The sequence below is a fragment of the Ixodes scapularis genome, unplaced genomic scaffold, assembly GCF_016920785.2.
Source record: "Ixodes scapularis isolate PalLabHiFi unplaced genomic scaffold, ASM1692078v2 ptg000323l_1__unscaffolded, whole genome shotgun sequence".
NCBI lineage: Eukaryota > Metazoa > Arthropoda > Arachnida > Ixodida > Ixodidae > Ixodes > Ixodes scapularis.
The window spans coordinates 1,225,944-1,244,236 of NW_024609965.1; the positions used below are offsets into that span (position 1 = coordinate 1,225,944).

The window sequence follows — 18,293 nt, forward strand, 5'->3', positions numbered from 1 at the left end:
TGTTGCTTCGTTCTGCCTCCCCAATCGATAACTGATATATAACAGCCACATAACAAAGAAATACACAATTTATGTGTGTTAATCTAAAAAAAATAAAAAAATAAACAATTCGTTATTTAGCGGGCGGGTGGAGGTATTAGAAACTTCAAAAATAACTCCAGGTATTGGTAGTTGGATGTGCTGTAGCAATCTTTACTCAGTGAATCGAATAAGCCTTTTGTAAAGGCACAATTTATTCGCCATTAAAGATTAATTTAATATTAAAAAAAGGATATTTTTTGTATTATTTTCTTTAATTTCCAAAGGGCGCGCCACATAGTAATAATCATATAATGAACAGTTGCCTTGTTTTAGCGCGTTTTTCGGAAGTAATTAAACCTACATCTTAAGTCGGCAGGGCGATTACATAAACAGAATTATTCCACAGGCAAGCTTTGACAATGCGCTCAACGTTTAAAAACAGATCATATATTTTTTTTTTCATTACGATGTAATTTCTTTTGCGCAGATGCTTTCTATGTAGATAATACATTTGCCGAATGAATATCTAAGGACGAATTTGCCTGAATCAAAGTAAAAAATGAGAAAGAATATGCTATGCACTCAACCCAACCTTTGGGAAATCATCAAAGGTAGTGATGGGCCACTCTGGTGTTTATTTTGACAAGTTGGACACCAAACGCAAGCCATTTTTGTTATTTTGTCCCCCCCCCCCCCCTTCCCCCGCCCCTTGTTTTCCTGTCGTGATAAATGCCAGGATGGCCCACGGGGATATTTATGAAGTCATGGAATACTATTAAACGAAACTTCTCCGAATAAAAAAATAATATTATCCGTCCTTTCCGTTCGTCCATGCAATTCAGGAGAAATCTCGCTGAGAAAATAATGTTGCGTGACCTACCTGAGAGTTTATGGTTTTCCCGTTAAATACGCAGGCAAATCGCCCATCCCGTGACTTATATTCCACTTGACTTTCCCCTCTAAATATAGGAGAAAATCATGTCATATAACGTCGCGAGACCTATACGACAACAGAGTTTCAACGCCATATTTTTTAGGAAAAATGAATTCGTGTAGAGGCTGATTTTTAGGGGGAGCTGCTTATTGCTTTAACCCCCCCCCCCCCCCCCCGTGTCTTTTTTATGTAGGTGTCCTTGAGCAGTTTTTCGATCGAACGGCATCGACCGAATTACCAGTCACGCAAGCACCATGCGCCCACGTGGCGATAAGGACAGCCGTCTGAGGGTTTGCATCGTGGGAGGCGGACCGAGTGGCATCCTTTCTGCCCGGCAGATGCTTGACGAGGGGTTCCAGCCAATCGTCTACGAGATGTCTTCCTGCCTGGGCGGCCTCTGGGCCTACCGCGACCATAGTGAGGAGGGCGTGCCGTCCATCATGCGGTCTACAGTCTTCAATACCAGCAAGGAAATGAGCGCATTCAGGTACGCGCTAGAGAAGCAATTGCGTGTTTTGCACAATATACTTCTGAGCTAACCAAAAAATTTATATAAATATTGAGAAAATTACCCGAAACCACAAATACCCCAAATGCGTCATGATAGCACGTTAGTATACGCTGGATATCATATTTGATGTTCTTGTTGGAAGTCCATGGTCAGAAGTAGCTCCCACTGATTGTCTCTCAAGATCAAATATTCCAATTTGGTGACGTGCGGGTCTGTACGGTATTCATTACCAGTAGTCAAAGTTTTTGAAATCGATATTACCTTGTGATCCAGTTTCGTAATGATTTGATAAAGTTTCAAATGTAGTAATCGCGAGAATAATTGGATTACGTTTGGAAGCAATATAATAATTGCAAGCATAATTATTTTTCATAAATCCCTCCCCCCCCCCCTCTTTTTTTTCTATTTTTAATTTTAAGATAACTTAGTCTCCATATTTCGAGTTAAAAGCCAGTTGTACGTAAAGAGATCGGGCTCTGTGTGGACAGATTCCGTAGACGTTTCTTGACTTGGAGCTGGGGCTCTGAGGTCCGAATTTTACCACCCAGTATGTCGGTTGAAACAGCTTTTCACGTTGATAACCGACGCTTACTTTCAGCCTCAGCTTTCGCTCAAGGTGATCAAATCATAGTAAGAGACTGTTGCGACCTACAAAATACAAAAATGACCTGAAAATGTTCCGTTGCATTAGTATAAAAATTATTCTTCCTTCACAAATTCCCTTCTCATGCTTGTTCTAGAGGTATGCGAAAAGTCGAAAGGTTAATTTAAACTAAGTTGGAATCGAGCAGGTGTTGAATTGTAACCAAAAGTGAAATGTTCAATTTAACACGAACTCTAAAATTTACTCACAATGTTCACAAGACGAAACACATTCTGAAGACTGCGGCGCATGCAGTGAGCTCCTCACCTTCTGAACCGAGCATGCGCGCGGTAAGAAAGGAGAGTGGCACATCATAACACTTTCTTGGTAAATTTCCTCTTGCAGATTAATTGTGCGTAGAGCTTACAATCTTAGTGCCCTGCGCTCATTACTCCTTGAGAGACAATCGGAAGTTTGTTGATCCACTTATTGCTCTTGCGCATCCATTGCGTGTTATGAATCCGAAGTTTTCGAAGGGTGCTGAAAAAAACAAAACTTTTTTCACATAAAAAATAAAAAAGCCGTGGAAAGCGGAATTGTACTCGGTACAAAAAAAGTAAGGCATTGCATTTACGATTACTCGAGGCTAGATTGTAAGTACCTACATTTACAATTGCCCTTCTTTAAAAAGTAAGTCACCGTTACCCCAAAATGCAATCCGTTGCTTTCGTGGCGATACTTCCAGCATTACTGTCCTCATGTAAAGAACAAAGTGAAACGGGTTATTCAGGCATTTCTTGTTGCCACCAGTCTCAGTGATTCACCCTGTGTATATTTAGCAAGAGCTGCTCTCGAAAACCCCTTTAGACATCTTGCTTCATTCCTTCGGGAAGATGTTGACTGCCCAACGCTGTACACCCTTTCAACTCAGGCACTAGTTGAGAGTACTGCAATATTGTTCGTCGCGAATGCTGGATGCAGTGCATTTTGCTCCTCCAGCAAAGCGATGGAAGTGCTCTTTACCCTCGAGCAAGAGCACACCTTCGTCGTTGCAGCGGTGCCTGATATTGTCAAAATCGCGAAACTGTTGAAGGCTTGCGATTTCGGTACAACTGTCCAAACTTTGAATAAAAATTTATTTTTCGTGCATCTTAATATGACGGCAAATATTCCCAGACGGTAGAATACGGTCTTGAGAAAACAGGGTATAATTCCGAGTGGACAATAAATAATAATAAAAATGTTCGTGCCCACAAAAATCAACCTCGGTTTACAGTGTGGTGCACTAAAAATACAGGAAACAAAAAGTTAAATGAATAAGATCATGTAACATTATATTAATTCAAAAATTTATTATTGATTAGTTCGCAGTCATCCAGTCACGTACATTTAACATAAACTCATGAGTGGATGAAAGGATGTCGAGTTCAATTTGAGTGAATCATAAGCAATTTGCGCCCTTGATAATGAAATCACAGCGTACAAGCAAGGTGGATAAAACGTTGAAAAGTTTCGGCTCGGGTGACTGGGAACCTGAAACTCAATAGTTAGTACGAAAGCCTACGAATTTACCCTGCCATGAACAGCATTATGAAGGAATAGAAAACCTATGTAATGCCTTCTCACGGCCAATTTATACAGCGAAAATTTACGAAGCAATGGCTTCATGGTGATATAAATATCTTCAATAGCTTGTACGAAAGCCTCCGAATTTACCCTGCCATGAAAAACATTGTGAAGGAAGAGAACATTTCTGTAAAGCCTTTTCACAGCCAATTTATGCAGGGAAAATTTAGGAAGCAATGCTTCATAGTGATACAAATATCTCCTGCCATAGTAGCCGTGATAAAGATATCTCCTTCCAATGTAGCCGTGATATAAAATTCTCACCATTCGTTTTTTCTCCTTTTCAATACCTAGTTCTTGCGACAGAATCAATGAATGCCAGAGGACAGGCAAACTCCAGTCACGATCGAACTAGAGACTTCAATAAGAGTAGCACGGAACAGGGAGGTGAAAGACGAATTCTTGAAATCATCCCTGACGTCCTCAACGCTGACTTTACTCTAACGAAGACATGATTGCTGAAAGAAAGTGAGCTGTCAATATACTCTCCAACGTCCCTGATAAAGGAGACTGGAGAAACCAGTACGCTGTCCAGGTAAAAGTAAATAAGGGGTCGATGTATTATTAATATCATTACTATCATTCCTATTAGTATTATTATTATTATTTATTTAACGAATATTGTATAAAGTTTGGATGCAATGTTCTTCCTTTGGCTTGAACAGGTCGAGCCTTTGTTGGGCTGTTGGTAAACAAGATAATAAAAGTTTGATATAAATATAAGTTATAAGAAAATAAAAACATCAGGTAGGACTCCCGAAAACAATTAATTAAAGCTTCGGCTAAAACTAGGCAATGTTAACGGGCGTTTGCGTCCGCGTACCTTTCTTGATACAGTTCAAGATGCAGAGAACAGACCGGCAGTAGTGTACTCCAGCGTACTCTGATAGACGTCCGCTGGGGCATCGGCAGCGAAGGGCAGAAAGCTAAGCCCCACTCATGAGTCTCGCTCCCTCCTCAAGCACAAAATTTCTACCTACGTTAGCTACACTTTTTTTAAGAATAAACATTTGAGTCTTAGATATAATGTGTCCTGTTGTAGCAAAACAGGGAAATAAAAACACAGATCATTCCCATTTCCTAGGTGCTCGCAGAAAGCAGACGCACAAAAAGGGTGATTAAGATGCAGATAGCTTGGCTAGAATTCACGAATAGTTATAATTCAAGTGAATGCAAAGGTGCAAACGAGCTGGACAAGAATGACGAAAATAATCCCTGGAGAAGGGGAACAAGAGGGACAAAGGACAAACACAAATCTCTAAGCACTGCTAGGTGACTGGTGCGAGACTGAAAAAATCGGCCCGGTCTGAGTATCGAACCCGGGACCTCTCTATTTCTAGTGAAGCGTGCTACCAACTGAGCTAACCAGAGGTTAGACGTCACTAGTCAAACAGGTTTTATCAGCTTCCACCAGTCTGGTCAGGCCCTGAGTACCAGCTTCAAGCTGGGTTCTTGTCGAAGAATGATAAGTTTGGCTTGTTGGTTAAGCTGGTGGACTTTCCCACCAGTTTAACCAGCTTAAAATAATACCCAGGAAAAACAAGCCAAATTCACCAGGAAAGCAAACTCGGCATCCAATTTATTATTTTTGTACTCGCGGCCTGCTCCGCGAGCTCAGATGCTACACATCTACGGCGCTGACACTGTACTAACAGACGCATAGACGGTGTTCTCGGTGCAATACAAAATTATTAAAACAAGCTTGTTTATCTCTCAACACAAAAAATAGAAGACACACGCCAACACCAGACAATAATAATGGAAAATACTACACGGATGAGAGAAGCGAACCTGGCTCCCGCCAGTAATCGGGGCGAAGCGGCCTCTTGCTCATTCGGCAGAGGTGTGGAAATCCGTAAAATTTGATGGCATTGGTCATAATCCGCGGCACCACGTACCCTACCCCATGAGCGCACAGACGTTCAAAGACACGAAGCGGTGCCTCAGTCGGTACGTCCGACCTCTTCCCGCGCTCAACAGACTGCCGCTTGATGCTTCCTCGAACTCCGCCTTGCTCGCACCGCAATCCAAGTAGTCTACGTACTACGCACTCACTGCCGTCCCCTCGGAAATCGGTACGAGCGAGCCAAACGTGTCTCAAATTTTTCGTTCCTAGCATTTTCTCTCTCTCTCTTTCCTTGCACACAGACGCAGCTCGCAGAGCACGAGAGAATAAAGCACAGGAAGTGGCGTCGTCCCAGCCGAAGCAGAACTTGGCGCGCGTGCTCCCAGCACGGCCAGTTCGACCAGCGCAAGCCGACCTTGGCGTGAGCAGTTCCACCAAAACCAGATTGGCAACCACGATTAATAGTTTGACCAACTGCACTCCAGCTTCACCATCTTGTTTACCGAATGCGCCGAATTGACTTCCAGCTTCGCCAGTTTGACTTCCAGCTTCACCACCATGACTACCAGCTCCACCAGCTTCACTGCCAGCTGGATCAGTATGGCCAGCTAAATTAAAAGCTTTACTTCACTAAATTACCAGCCTAAGCAGCTTGACCAGCCTAATTTTCAGCAAGACCAGCACAATTTTTTCGCCGGTTTAATCAGTAGGGTGAATCGGTCAATGTTCTGCTAAATTTACATGAGGAACCTGACTTGATGCATAGGCCACGGGAAGTCAATTTTCAGCCAGGTATAGTGGCGCACCTGATTTCGCAAAACTTAGTGGCGACTTTGAATTGGTGCATAGATCCCGTAAAGTCTATTTTTCGCTAAATTCAAAGGGGAACCTGATTCCGCTAAATTTATAGGGGAACAGGAGTTGGTGCGTAGATCACCTGAAGTTAATATTCTGCTACATTAAGGGAATAACATGATTCTACCAATTCTAGCAGGGAGCATGAAATAGTGCATAGGAGACGTGAGGTCAATATTCCGCTAAATTTAGCGATGAACTTGATTCTGCTTAATTTATTGGGGGACCCTACCAAAAAACCCGGTATAACTTTTCACTATGTGGATTATGAAACTGGAAATCTAACTGGAAGTGTTTCTGGAAACCTGAAACCCAGATTGCAGACAAAGGAATAATTTCAGACATAAACGAAATCCAGATAGAATCCAGATAGTGTTCTAGTTCTGTAATCCAGATATCGAAAAGTTATACTGGGTTTTTCGGCAGAGATGTGAAGTCGATTTTTCGCTAAATGCAGCAGAAAATTAACTACATTAGGGGCGACACGCGTAGGCGAAATCCTGCGATGAGTGGCTTAATAATGCTTTCAGCGCACAAATAACGCTGAAAGGCTAGCACGAATAAAAACGCTTTAAATTACCAGATTTTTACGGCGAAGTTAAGACACAGCTCAAGGATGTGCCCACCCATCGACGTATGGATACACGACGTGCAGCATAAACGGGCAAATATAAACCGTTTGAGTCGGGCGCCGCCTTGCGCCACTTAGCAGTCAGTGTTCGGCAATATTTCCACCAATCACAAATCATGAAGTGAAAAAAACTGAAGCAGACTGAATGTTTAATGAGGGAACTACTGTGCCCAAAACAAAATAGAAAAGGGCTACCGACGCAGGCGCTGATGGCGGCGAAACAGCAGAATCAAACTTTGGGCGAGACTGACTACCGGGTGCTTCTGGAACAATCAGCGTAGAAGGTTCGGTGACTACAACATTCGGACCTGGAACAAGCATCATAGTTCTCTAATTTACCAGAACATTAAACTGAAAGAATAAATAAAAGATACGCGTCTGTTATTTATTCGTTCATTTTAATGTTCTTAGAAATCTCAGGAATCGAGCCCTGGGCCTCCGCGCAAATGTCAAGCACCTTAATCACTCGGTCAGGGACGCACTCGCTCGCCGACGCGTGTGGCATTCTTCTCCCCTTTTAAACGAGCATCGCCTCGATGCCACGTGAAAGGTGAAAAACGAAGCAAGGCAAGTAACATAATAGAAAAATACGGAGACTGGCAAAACACAGTCCTATCAAGTGTTGCTCGGGATCAGAGTTCAGACTCCTATCGTGCGTAGTACGGCTTGAGGCGCACGACGTGGACGGCATCAGGTCGTGGTGGGCCGCGTGATGCTCTTCTTGTTCCGTAGCGCATCATCTCGTTGTTCACCTCCCCAAGGCGACGAAGTACCTTGTATGATCCAAAGTATCGTATGAACAGTTTCTCACTGAGGCCGCGGCGATCTACGAGCGTCCACACCCACACCCGGTCTCCGGGCTGGAAGTGGATGTCCCAACGACGAAGGATGTAATGGTCAATGGCGACACGTTGTGGGGCTTTAATCCGGAGCCTGGCGAGCTGGCAGACTTTTATGCCCGTTGCTCTCATCGTCAGCTGGCTCATTGGGCAGCATCGCGTCGAGCATGGTCGTGACCTTCCGACCATGTACCAGCTGGAAAGGTGTAAATCCAGTTGTCTCTTGAACCGCCGTGTTGTAGGCGAACGCGACGTAGGGAAAACCTCGTCCCACGTCTTGTGCTCTACGTCCACGTGCATAGAGATCATGTCGGTGATTTTCCTGTTGGGCCGCATCGTCAGCCCGTTGGTCTGTGGGTATTCCGTAGTGGTACGACGGTGGCTAATGTGACTGAGCCGAAGGATCTCTTGGGTCAGCTGTGCCATGAACGATGATCCGCGATCTGTCATCAGAACTTCGGGAGCGCGGTGCCGGAGGACGAGGGACTCGATGAGAGCCTTGGTGACTTCAACAGCAGTACCTGAAGGAAAGGCTTTCGTTTCTGCGTACCGCGTGAGATAGTTTGTTGCGACGATTATTCATCTGTTTCCTTGCGTCGGTGGGGCAACGCTCTATGTAAATTCATTCCAATTTACTGGAATGGGGCAAATGTCGGTGCAAAACGCCTAAAAGGCCCTGCCGGTGTCGTTGGTGGTTTCTGCCATCGTTGACACTCATGTTATGGCGCAAACGAGCTGGTGAATGTTTAACATAATTTTATACATGCCCATGAGACTGGGGAAAGGACGAACGACAACGCAACACTCGCAAAGCCTCCACTGGGTGTCGTCAGCCGCGGTGCTGTATTTGGGGTTTTTATCGGAGCTAGACACTGATTTCTGGGGCTAACAAGATTTAAACGAAAGTTTTTTTTTTATGTTTTTACCGCCATCGCAGAACAAATCTCGGCTCAGTTTCACGTAAAAGCGTCAGGACTGTTTGCAGTCACGAGTGGAGTAGTCAAAAATTGTACAACATGGCGGCAGCCAAGGGGGGTTCCTTTTGCCTTTCCTATTAAATAAACCAGAAAGAAAATCAAGCTGGTCCAGCTGGTTTTGCTGGTCTTTTTAAGCTGGTTCGAGCTGGTCTCCGTGGTAATCAAGCTAATTCGAGCTGGTTAAGCTGGTCCAATCTGGCACTGCAGGTGGGCAAGCTGGTATTTGAGCTGGTTTGTGCTGGTACTGAAGCTGGTTCAAGCTTGTCAAGCTGGTTCGAGCTGGTCCAGCTGGTTCAAGCCGGCACTGCATATGGGCAAGCTGGTACTTAAGGTGGTTCAAGCTTGACAAGCTGGTTCTAGCTGGTTCTGAATCTGGCCCAAGGTGGTTCGAGCTGGTCATGCTGGTCTTGCTAGAAGCGAGCACACCAAGGTCAGCTAGAGTTTGTCGAACTGGCATTGCTGGGAGCGCACGGGCCAAGGTGGGTTGTGGCGGGAACGAGGCCACGTCCTTTCATTTATCCTCACGTTCTCGGTAGACTACCGGGCGCTTCAGGCGCGCTGGGAGCTCTTTGTGTGCGAGACAAGGGAGAGTGAGAAAGTGGCAGGAACGGAGAATTTGAGGAACATTTGGCTATCTTGGGCAGATTTTCGAAGGGACGGCTGTGTGCGCGATGTTTGGAGACTATTTGAACGGCGGTGCAAGAGAAGCGGGATTTGAGCAGACTGCGAGCGGCAGTCTGTTCAGCGCGGAAACAAGTTGGACGCCCCGACAGAGTCGTCGTTTCGTTTCTTCGAACGTGTGCGTGCTTGTGAATGAGGGTGGTGCCGAGGAGTATCGCCAATGCAATCCGAGCCACAGGATTTCCACGCCTCTGCCGACTACGCAACAGGCCGCTTCGCCCACCTCACTGGCGGAACCCAGGTTCGCTTCTCTCATCCGACTAGTATTCTCATTGTTCTTGACTGTTTTGAGCGTGTGTCTAGTATTTTTTGTGTTGAGAGATAAGCAATATAGTTTTAATAAAATTGTTTCTTTTGCACCAAAAACTAGTGCCTGTGTGTCGGGAATGCACTGTGTCAGCGCCGAGGATGTGTAGCGTCTGAGCTCTTTCGAGCAGGCCTCAAGTGCGAAAATAATAAATTGGATGCCGAGTTGGCTTTTCTCAAGAACTTGGCTTGTTTAACCTGTGTATTAATTTAAACTGGTTGGGAAGTCCACCAGCATGACCAGCATGCCAAACTGGGAATGCTGAGGCAATAACCCAGCTTGAAGCTGGGACCAGATTAACCAGCATGACCAGCATGCCAAACTGGGCATGCTGGAGCAATAACCGAGCTCGACGGTGGGACCAGCATGACCAGCATGCCAAACTGAACATGCTGGAGCACTAACCAAGCTTGAAGCTGGAACTAGCTTAAGCTGGTTTTTTCAATAGGGTTGTGAACCGGTTTATCACTCTAAGCCCCTCTATGTCGTTGGTCACGGCGCTTCCTCTCGAAGGTCACGGGATCCTCCCACGGCCTTCGTTTGGCTCTAATAGTTCGTAGCACCCGCTGCGGCCGGACGTAAGGTGGAGCGAAGTATAGCTCCTCGACGCTGCGGGGACCGACAGATTACTGAAAGAGGCCGGTTCACTTATCGCTGCTATCTGTGCTTTGAAAATAAACTCCTATATTATGGAGGGAAGGACAGAAAGTAGGTTTAGGCGCACAGAGATTACGGCAAGGGACTCAAGATTGTATAATTCAAAATGACGACGTACGTGCACGTTATGTGTTTTTGTTGAGTGTTGAGTTGCCTCTCTCAAGAGACACACGTTTTTTGAACATGCATTTTTATCTATAAAACATACCTGAAATATTGTTTCACATATGCCCAATATGAGAGTGTTCTCAATATGAGACTCTTCCTCACAAGACATATTTTGAGATACCTATTTTTATCATTAATTCATATGTCCGCGTTATAACACTAGACATAATAAATTTTATTTCTAATGTGTTTCCCTTATCCTTTTATAAGTGTATGATCGCAAATTTTTATAAGGCTTCTCATTTCAAATCATGCATGTAGGATACAATGAATGTTATTAGAGTTCTCGAGGCTTCTGAATGCAGGCTTGACCTAGATTTTAAACTTGCGCGTGAGGAATATTTTACATTATGAAAAGCATGAATAAACCAATAAATTTTGACCCAGCAACACAGATATTTATGATTTGAATTATTTGGAATTTCCAATACAAAGAATTACAAAGTCTAAACGAATTATTCGGTTAATCATACCTTGATTTCAATAAAAACTCGAATATTCGCAGACCCCTGCCTTATTTTGATATCAATTTTCTCAAAACACCTCACATACTGTGCCCCAACGCAAACAAATCCAGACAATATCGAAGCTAAGGTTTGAGAAGAGACGCGAACGTTTGTCACATAGAAGACAAGCGATTGTCATTACGGAAAATTTAGCCAGTTAACGAACTTAAGGTTTGATAGCTTTTTCGCTATGAAGTTGAGTGGGCATAGTAATAGCAAGAGCGAATGTACGTTCTAGCAACAAGGTTATGTTCTGCTTGATTTAAACAAGTGGTCGACAACCTATCTGCTGCAGCTGGCGAAATCTACGGAAAGCGCAGATGGAGAGAGCCGGATGTAGAAGCGGAGATTAAAGTGCGGGCGGGGGATCAACATGTAGACGATGATGAGGAATAAAACATTATTTAGCAAGCATCAGGGGCAGATGTCAGGGCGCCCGCCCGGCGGAGGGCATCCTTAGTCTGGGATACCCTGGCTGTGGCTGGCAATCTGGGCCCTCGTCACCGTGTCTTGCTGGATCCCAGGGAGAAGAAAAACAACTACCATATAATAAAATGCACATGCAGTAATGTTTTTTTTTATTCAGGCACACGTGAATCAAAATGATTGCTCGAGCTCCGTCTCAGTACGATTTTGTGGGTTGAATGTTGTCACGAATGACAAAATATGAAGCAGATAATAACTGGAGAAACAAAACTTGGGTGAACTTGTGCCCAAAACAAAATAGAAGAAGGTTAGCGTCACAGCCGTCGATGTCGGCGAAGCAGCAGGATTGAGCGCTGGAGCGAGACTACTCCGGCTCGCCTCGCGGAGCCCCTTAAGTACACGCGTGGCCTTCTGGAACAATTGGCCTAAAAGGTTAGGCCGTAGAACATTTTAAATTCGAAAAAGCTACAGGGGTCTAGAATTTCTGAGAACGCGACATTTACAGAAACAACAAAGATGTGCATCTGCAGCCAGGCATTGAACTTCGGCACTTTGCGTGAAAGCCAAACACAATAACCGCTGTTTTTTTTTTTGTATTTTACGTTTTCTTTTGGCATGTTGGTTGCGCCGCTCACGAGACACCTGCAAGCCCAGTTGCCCCTGCGGGGCCATAACCGCGCGGCCACGGCCGCGCTGCCTACTTGGCCAGCTGCCCCCAGTACCTTTACTCTCCCCCTTAAGAAATGCATCGCCCTGACGCAACACAAAACAGAACAAAGCAATTAAAAGAACTATATATTAAAGAGACAGTTGGGACAGATAAAGTCCACAGTCCTATCGGGCGTAGAATCGCATGAATCGAACGGCGTGAACCACCTCGGGTCGCGGTCGGCGTCGCGATGATGGGTGCGTTCCGTCGGGCACCACTTCGCAGTTGAGATCTTTCAGGCGTCAAAAGACTTTGTATGGTCCGAAGTAGCGCTTTCAAAGTTTATCGATGAGACCACGACGTCATATTGGTGTCCACATTCGCACCGGGTATCCGGGCTGGAAGAGAACGCCCCGAAGACTAAGGCTCTAGCGGCCAGCGTCGACACGTTGCTGAACTTTGAGCCGGACTCGGGCAAGCTTCGGACTTCTGCTCGTTGCGCAACCAATTGGGTATCGTCACATACATTGCTGACTGGATCCCGATGTAGCATGGCGTCAAGCATCCTGGTCACCTTCCGATTATCTGCTGGAACGGCGTGGACGGGGGAGCAATCGGACGTAGAAGTCCTGACGGCCTCGTCGCTGGTTCCTTGCGCCCCTGACACTCATGGCATGATTGAGCGCAGAGCTGAACTGACTTCGGTAGCCTCGGCCAGTAGTATTTTTCCCGATTCCTAGCGAGCTTCCTGCTGCAGCCAATGTTACCAGCCGTCGGATCGTCATGGCAGGCTTGAAATATTTCTTCTCGAAGGCTGATAGAAATAACCAACAGCCACGCTGTGTTTTTCTTGACTAAGCTCTCTTTGTACAGAACCCCTTGCTGTATGGAGAAGGCAGGCAGGATTCGTAAGAAAGCACGGTGAATCGTACTCGTTTGTTCCTCTAGGTGCTCGATGAGCGCTCGCAGTTCATGGTCGCTCGTCGGAGTCTAGCCACGTTGCTGACATCTAGAGCGCCAAGAAAACTCTTCTCGTATTCGTCTTCGGTGCTGGTAGGATCGGCCTCGACGGGGGCTCCTTACAGGCAGACGGCATCATTGTGCTTCTGGCCGGACTTGTACACCTCGGCCATGTCGAATTCCTGCAGTCGTAGGCTTCGCCGGGAGAGGCGTCGGGAGGGGTCCTTCAGGTTCGCGATCCAGCAGAGCGAGTGGTGTTCCGTGACAACGCGAAAAGGACTTCCATACAAATATGGGCGAAGCTTTGTTATTGTCCAGACGACAGCAAGGCGCTTCAGCCGTGTAGTAGTTTCCCTCCGTGATAAACAACGTCCGACTTGCTTTTGCGATGAATCGCTCTGCATGGTCCTGCCTTTCAACGAGTACCGCGCCATGCCCAGGGCTGCTGGCGCCCATGTGCATCTCTGCTTCAGCGAACTGGTCAAAATGGCCAATAATCGGGGGCGTCTGGAGACCTTGTTTGAGCTCATCGAATGACCACTGGGGTTCTTCTGTCCACACAGACTTTACGAAGTTCTTCATGAGGTGCTTCAGTGGTGCGAATAGCTTGGCGAATTCCAGAACAAACCGACCGTGATAGGCACAAAGTTCGAGAAATCTCACGGCCTTCTTGTCAAACGGTGGCTTAATTGCAGCTACGGAGCGGGTTTTCACGGGGTCAAGGAGAACACCTTTGTTGTTCACGATGTCGCCAAGGAACTTAGTTCATCATAGGCGAATCGACACTTTGTTGGCTTGAGTGACAGGCCGGCGGTCTTGATGGCTCGATGCATGGCACGAAGTCGTCTCAGGTGTTCGTCAAAATCTCGCAAAAATACCATGACATCATCGACGTGTAACAGGTAGCTCTGCCATTTCAGACCTGCCAGCAAGGTCACCCTGAAGTGCTGGAAGGTGGTTGGTGCTGTACCTTCTGACTGGTGCTGTATCTTCGGCGAAGGGTAGCCTTCCGGTGATACGCACATCACTTTACCGGGGTATCTTCGGAGGAATACGCTTCACGGGCATAGAATACAATACCCGCACCTGCGCCAAAATTTCACACATGACAAATAATGAGGCTGTGAATTAGCTCGAGAAACCAAACGCTTAATGGGGCGAGATTGTGCCCAAAACAAAATAGAAAAGGACTAGCGTCGCAGGCCTTGATGTCGTCGAAACAGCAGGATCGAGTGCAGGGGCGAGACAGACTCCGGTTTGCTGCGCGGATTCCTTTATGAACAGGCGTGGGCTTCTGTATTAGGGAGCGAGCCCGTAGTCCCGGGCTGGATCCCTCGTCAACGAAGCCCTCCAAAGGGATGTAACTTTGCCCCCTCGAATAATGTATATCAGAATGCTTGCTAACTAGCTCACCTGCGTTCGTCTTCTAACACAAGTATTGTCTTTGCCACTTGGTATTTGTCGATATGAAGAAGTGCAAACCTAGCCCAAAAGAATCGGTGAGATACCTAAATAGGGCGATGTTTCAGATATACCTATTCACAAAATATACATCTCTACTGTAATTTCGGAGATCAGTAGAAGTGTATTTTGTTTTATTTTATTTATTTATACATACTGCAGCCCCACTGGGGCTATGGCAGGAGTGGGAGGTAAACACAGACGGTCCGGACATCACTGTGGACCACTGTCAGCGGCACACAGAAATTCATATGGTTGTAGTGATCGGATGTTTCCTGGTAATAAATTCCAGCGTTCAATTGTGTGAGGAAAAAAAACTGTATTTAAACATATCAGTACGAGGATGAAAAGGTAAAATGTTTAATTCATGGTGGCTCCTAGTTGCAGTTGGCTCGAGAAACTTTATGTAGTTATGTAACGAGTCAAAACGTGATGAGTTAACCATGAAATACAGAGACTTTAGGCGCTCGATACCACGACGCTCAGAAAGAAGTCTTAGGCCTAACACGGAAAGATTAGAAGAAGGAGAAAAGTTTCTGTCATACCGACGACAAATAAAACGTATGATTTGGAGAAAGCTAAGAAACTGCAAGTAGCTTTATATATAAGATTGTCATATAGGGGGTTGATGGAAACTTATTTTCCAAGTCAAAATATGGGACAATAAAGTAATCCAGATATGAGAATATAAGGAATTGGGCAGGCATGGCAAGATACCAGGGTGGAGCCGAAGCGCTCAAAAATGTATCTGGAAATGCAAAAACTAGGATACATTAAAATAGTAGCTAAAAGACTGATACTAAAATAGATCTGTAAAAATGTGTCGCGATACGTAACGGGAATATATTTTAAATAGAGTCAAAATGTTTTTGGGAATACAAATACAGGAATACATTTTAGGGAGAGCAGAAATACAAGTACAGAAATACTATTACTGCAATACACTTTTCAAATTTCTTCGAGCCACCAACTGAGGTGAAGCTTGAAGTTTGAAGTGGGAGTTTTTGATACCGAAATTACTTTCCATTAGGCTTGCCACATTGCCTTAAAGGTAGTGGTTTCTGATGACGAAAAATCTTCAATGGGTTAAAAAAAAAATGTTCCATGAAGGACTGACCCTGGTCCTTCCCTGGCATCCTCTCTGTCTGATGAGGGGTGCGAAAAGACTTCAACCTCTAAATAAATTTTATGTCACCCTAAATCCCATCAAAACGTCACCAAACCCTGTCCAATAAGGACTCCTCTGTCAACATTGATCACATGTCGTCACGGTAGAATGAACTGGTATTCTTTATCTGTGGGTGTGGCCTTGAACATGAAACTTTAAAACACTGCTGCATCAAAGGACAATACGTACATTCCTTGTAGGTTACCTCGTTGAAGATCGTGCAGGCCGTGTCATTTGGAATTTTTGGGAATAGTGGACCACCTGAAGCATCCTGGAACACGTGTCTTTTCTACCGTTTCGGTTGAAAAAATGATACGGTGGCATCCCAGTGGTGGAGGTCGTTTGTGCCGACCCTCCGCCGCAGACGCAAGGATTGCAGTGCTCAAGTTTTGCCTAGCATCATCCAAACGAAGACCTTGTGGATAGCGACATGATATTGCCGGCACGGGTACGAGCTCCCCGAGAAACAGCGCGCTCAGGAGGAGTCGCAGGTCTACGAAGTCTGGGTCAGCACAGCGAGGCCATGTCTGGCCTCCTTCCTGGGTTTCGGATCACCAGAGCAGCGGGTCACCGTCATGTCGGCTGATGACCTACCCTTGAGCCGTGCAATATTACGGGCGCAGCCGCAGAAGCATTCGAATATCTGTTGAGCTTCCCTACGTGAGTCATGCTACTCTTTCAAATCAACCACCACCAGGCTCGTGCTGCACAGGACTGTGGCTCAGCTTTGCTGGGTGTGTGTACTGTGTATGCTGAGACAAGAGACGGTTAACAGTGGGCATTGGATGATAGCAAACAAGGACTCAAGAAATCCCTACCTAAGGACCTTTGGCAGAAGATGCTCTGAGTCCACTCCTGGCACGCCCCCTGGTTTAAATCCCCGACTATGCAACATTTCTCAGAAGTGAGAAGAGGACGCATAAAAAAATAGTTTTGAGAATCGGAAGGAACCTTGGTCAGCATAGTAACAATGGCCCAGCACCTCCTTGACCGTGGTGTCTTTAGAAATAAAAAAAGAAATAATACATATGCCTTTGGACTTTTTTTCTCGGTGTATGGGGGGGAAGGGGGGGGGGGAGTCTTTCTGAAGAAATGTAACGAAATACATTTTATCCTGGATGTATCGCTATACATAGAAACATTCCAAATGTATTTTGATACAGGAATCGAGATACAAGTGAACAAAAATGTATCGCGATACAGAAATACAGATGCGAAATTTATTTCTGAAATACTGCTTGCTATTATAAAAATAATGACCATAATCATTTAGGTCAAAAAGCTGACGCACGAAAAGGGCGAGAGGGAAAAGAAAACCTGGAGTTTTCAAAAAAATTAATTTTCAATTAGCACAAAAAAGTATTCGTATCTCTAAAAAGTGCTAAGTGTTAAATATATTTCGAACAGCAAGCCAGTTTTTTCTCTTCTTTTCAGTTGATTTCTATGATGAACTTCATTTTGGCAGAAGACGGAGCGTTCCCTTTTGTTACAAGCTATCATAGTTACTATAACCGACGATTGCGTTCTTAATTATCTTGAGCTTTTGGAAAGCTCGCCATCGTTTGGTGTCATTTTCTCCGCGTCTTCAAAAGCAAAGCAAGAGTAACGGAACAAAAAGAAAAGGCGCTCCCGGATCCCCTACACCATCTCTAATGCACTTTGAACGTGTTCATTTGGCTTTTGGTTAAAACTTGATCACTTTGACCTCGGAACTTTGCCCAATATTGTTTGCACCGAAAAGCTTGTTCTTTATTAGTATGTCTCCCCTCTTCTTGTGGGCGAGCAGGCTAACGAATTCAAACAAACAAGCTACGAAAAAAAAAATCAAATCCAGGCGTTACACGACGGGAAGAAAGGTTTTGAAGGTTTTAAGAATGCCAGGCTTTGCATTTTTTTAGTGCTGGTGACAGTGTGATTCCATCAGAATATATTTCCTCACTAAACATAATATGTCAGTGTTTAAACTTCTTGCTTTTTTTCCCTCAGTGAATAAAAACAAAAAATATAACGGCTGAAACTGATAACATGCGGAAATAAGTAAGAAAATTAATTCAGAGAATTACTCTGGAAAATATGTAATTATTCTCTTTCAAAACGACCGATACACAGTAGGGAATAGAAGCAATTTCGTCACTTGTAACCAGTTACGTAGGAGTCCGCTTGAGCGAATTGTTGTTTGGGGACGAATGATCTGAAGTAACTGGAAAGTGATGTAAGTTTGTTTTATCGGGCTACTCTGTCCTGGGTTAAAATACCTAAGCATCCTATTTTACCCATTCTCGCTTATTTTTTGCATCCAAGATCGTATGAAGAGGCTTCTCCCCTCTTCTTCCTAATGGCAGAATTTGTTTGACCAAGTTTCCTTCCGAGGTAACCTTGAACCAAGTTTCCCAATGGAGGATGGTCAACCGAAAATGGTGGATGGAGAAGACGAGTACTTTGTAATCTTGTTATTCTAACCTAATAATGGACACTAAAAAAAATTGC

General features: G+C 44.9%; 1 protein-coding gene across 1 annotated transcript in view; it reads left to right on the forward strand.

Moving 5' to 3' along the window:
* The first annotated feature begins 1,209 nt into the window (after positions 1-1,209).
* Positions 1,210-18,293, forward strand: part of LOC120841744 (flavin-containing monooxygenase 5-like) — a 69,681-nt gene continuing 52,597 nt past the window's right edge. Inside the window, exon 1 of the mRNA XM_040212711.1 lies at positions 1,210-1,442. Within this exon, the coding sequence (XP_040068645.1) occupies positions 1,210-1,442 (233 nt within the window). The remainder of the gene's footprint in view (positions 1,443-18,293) is intronic.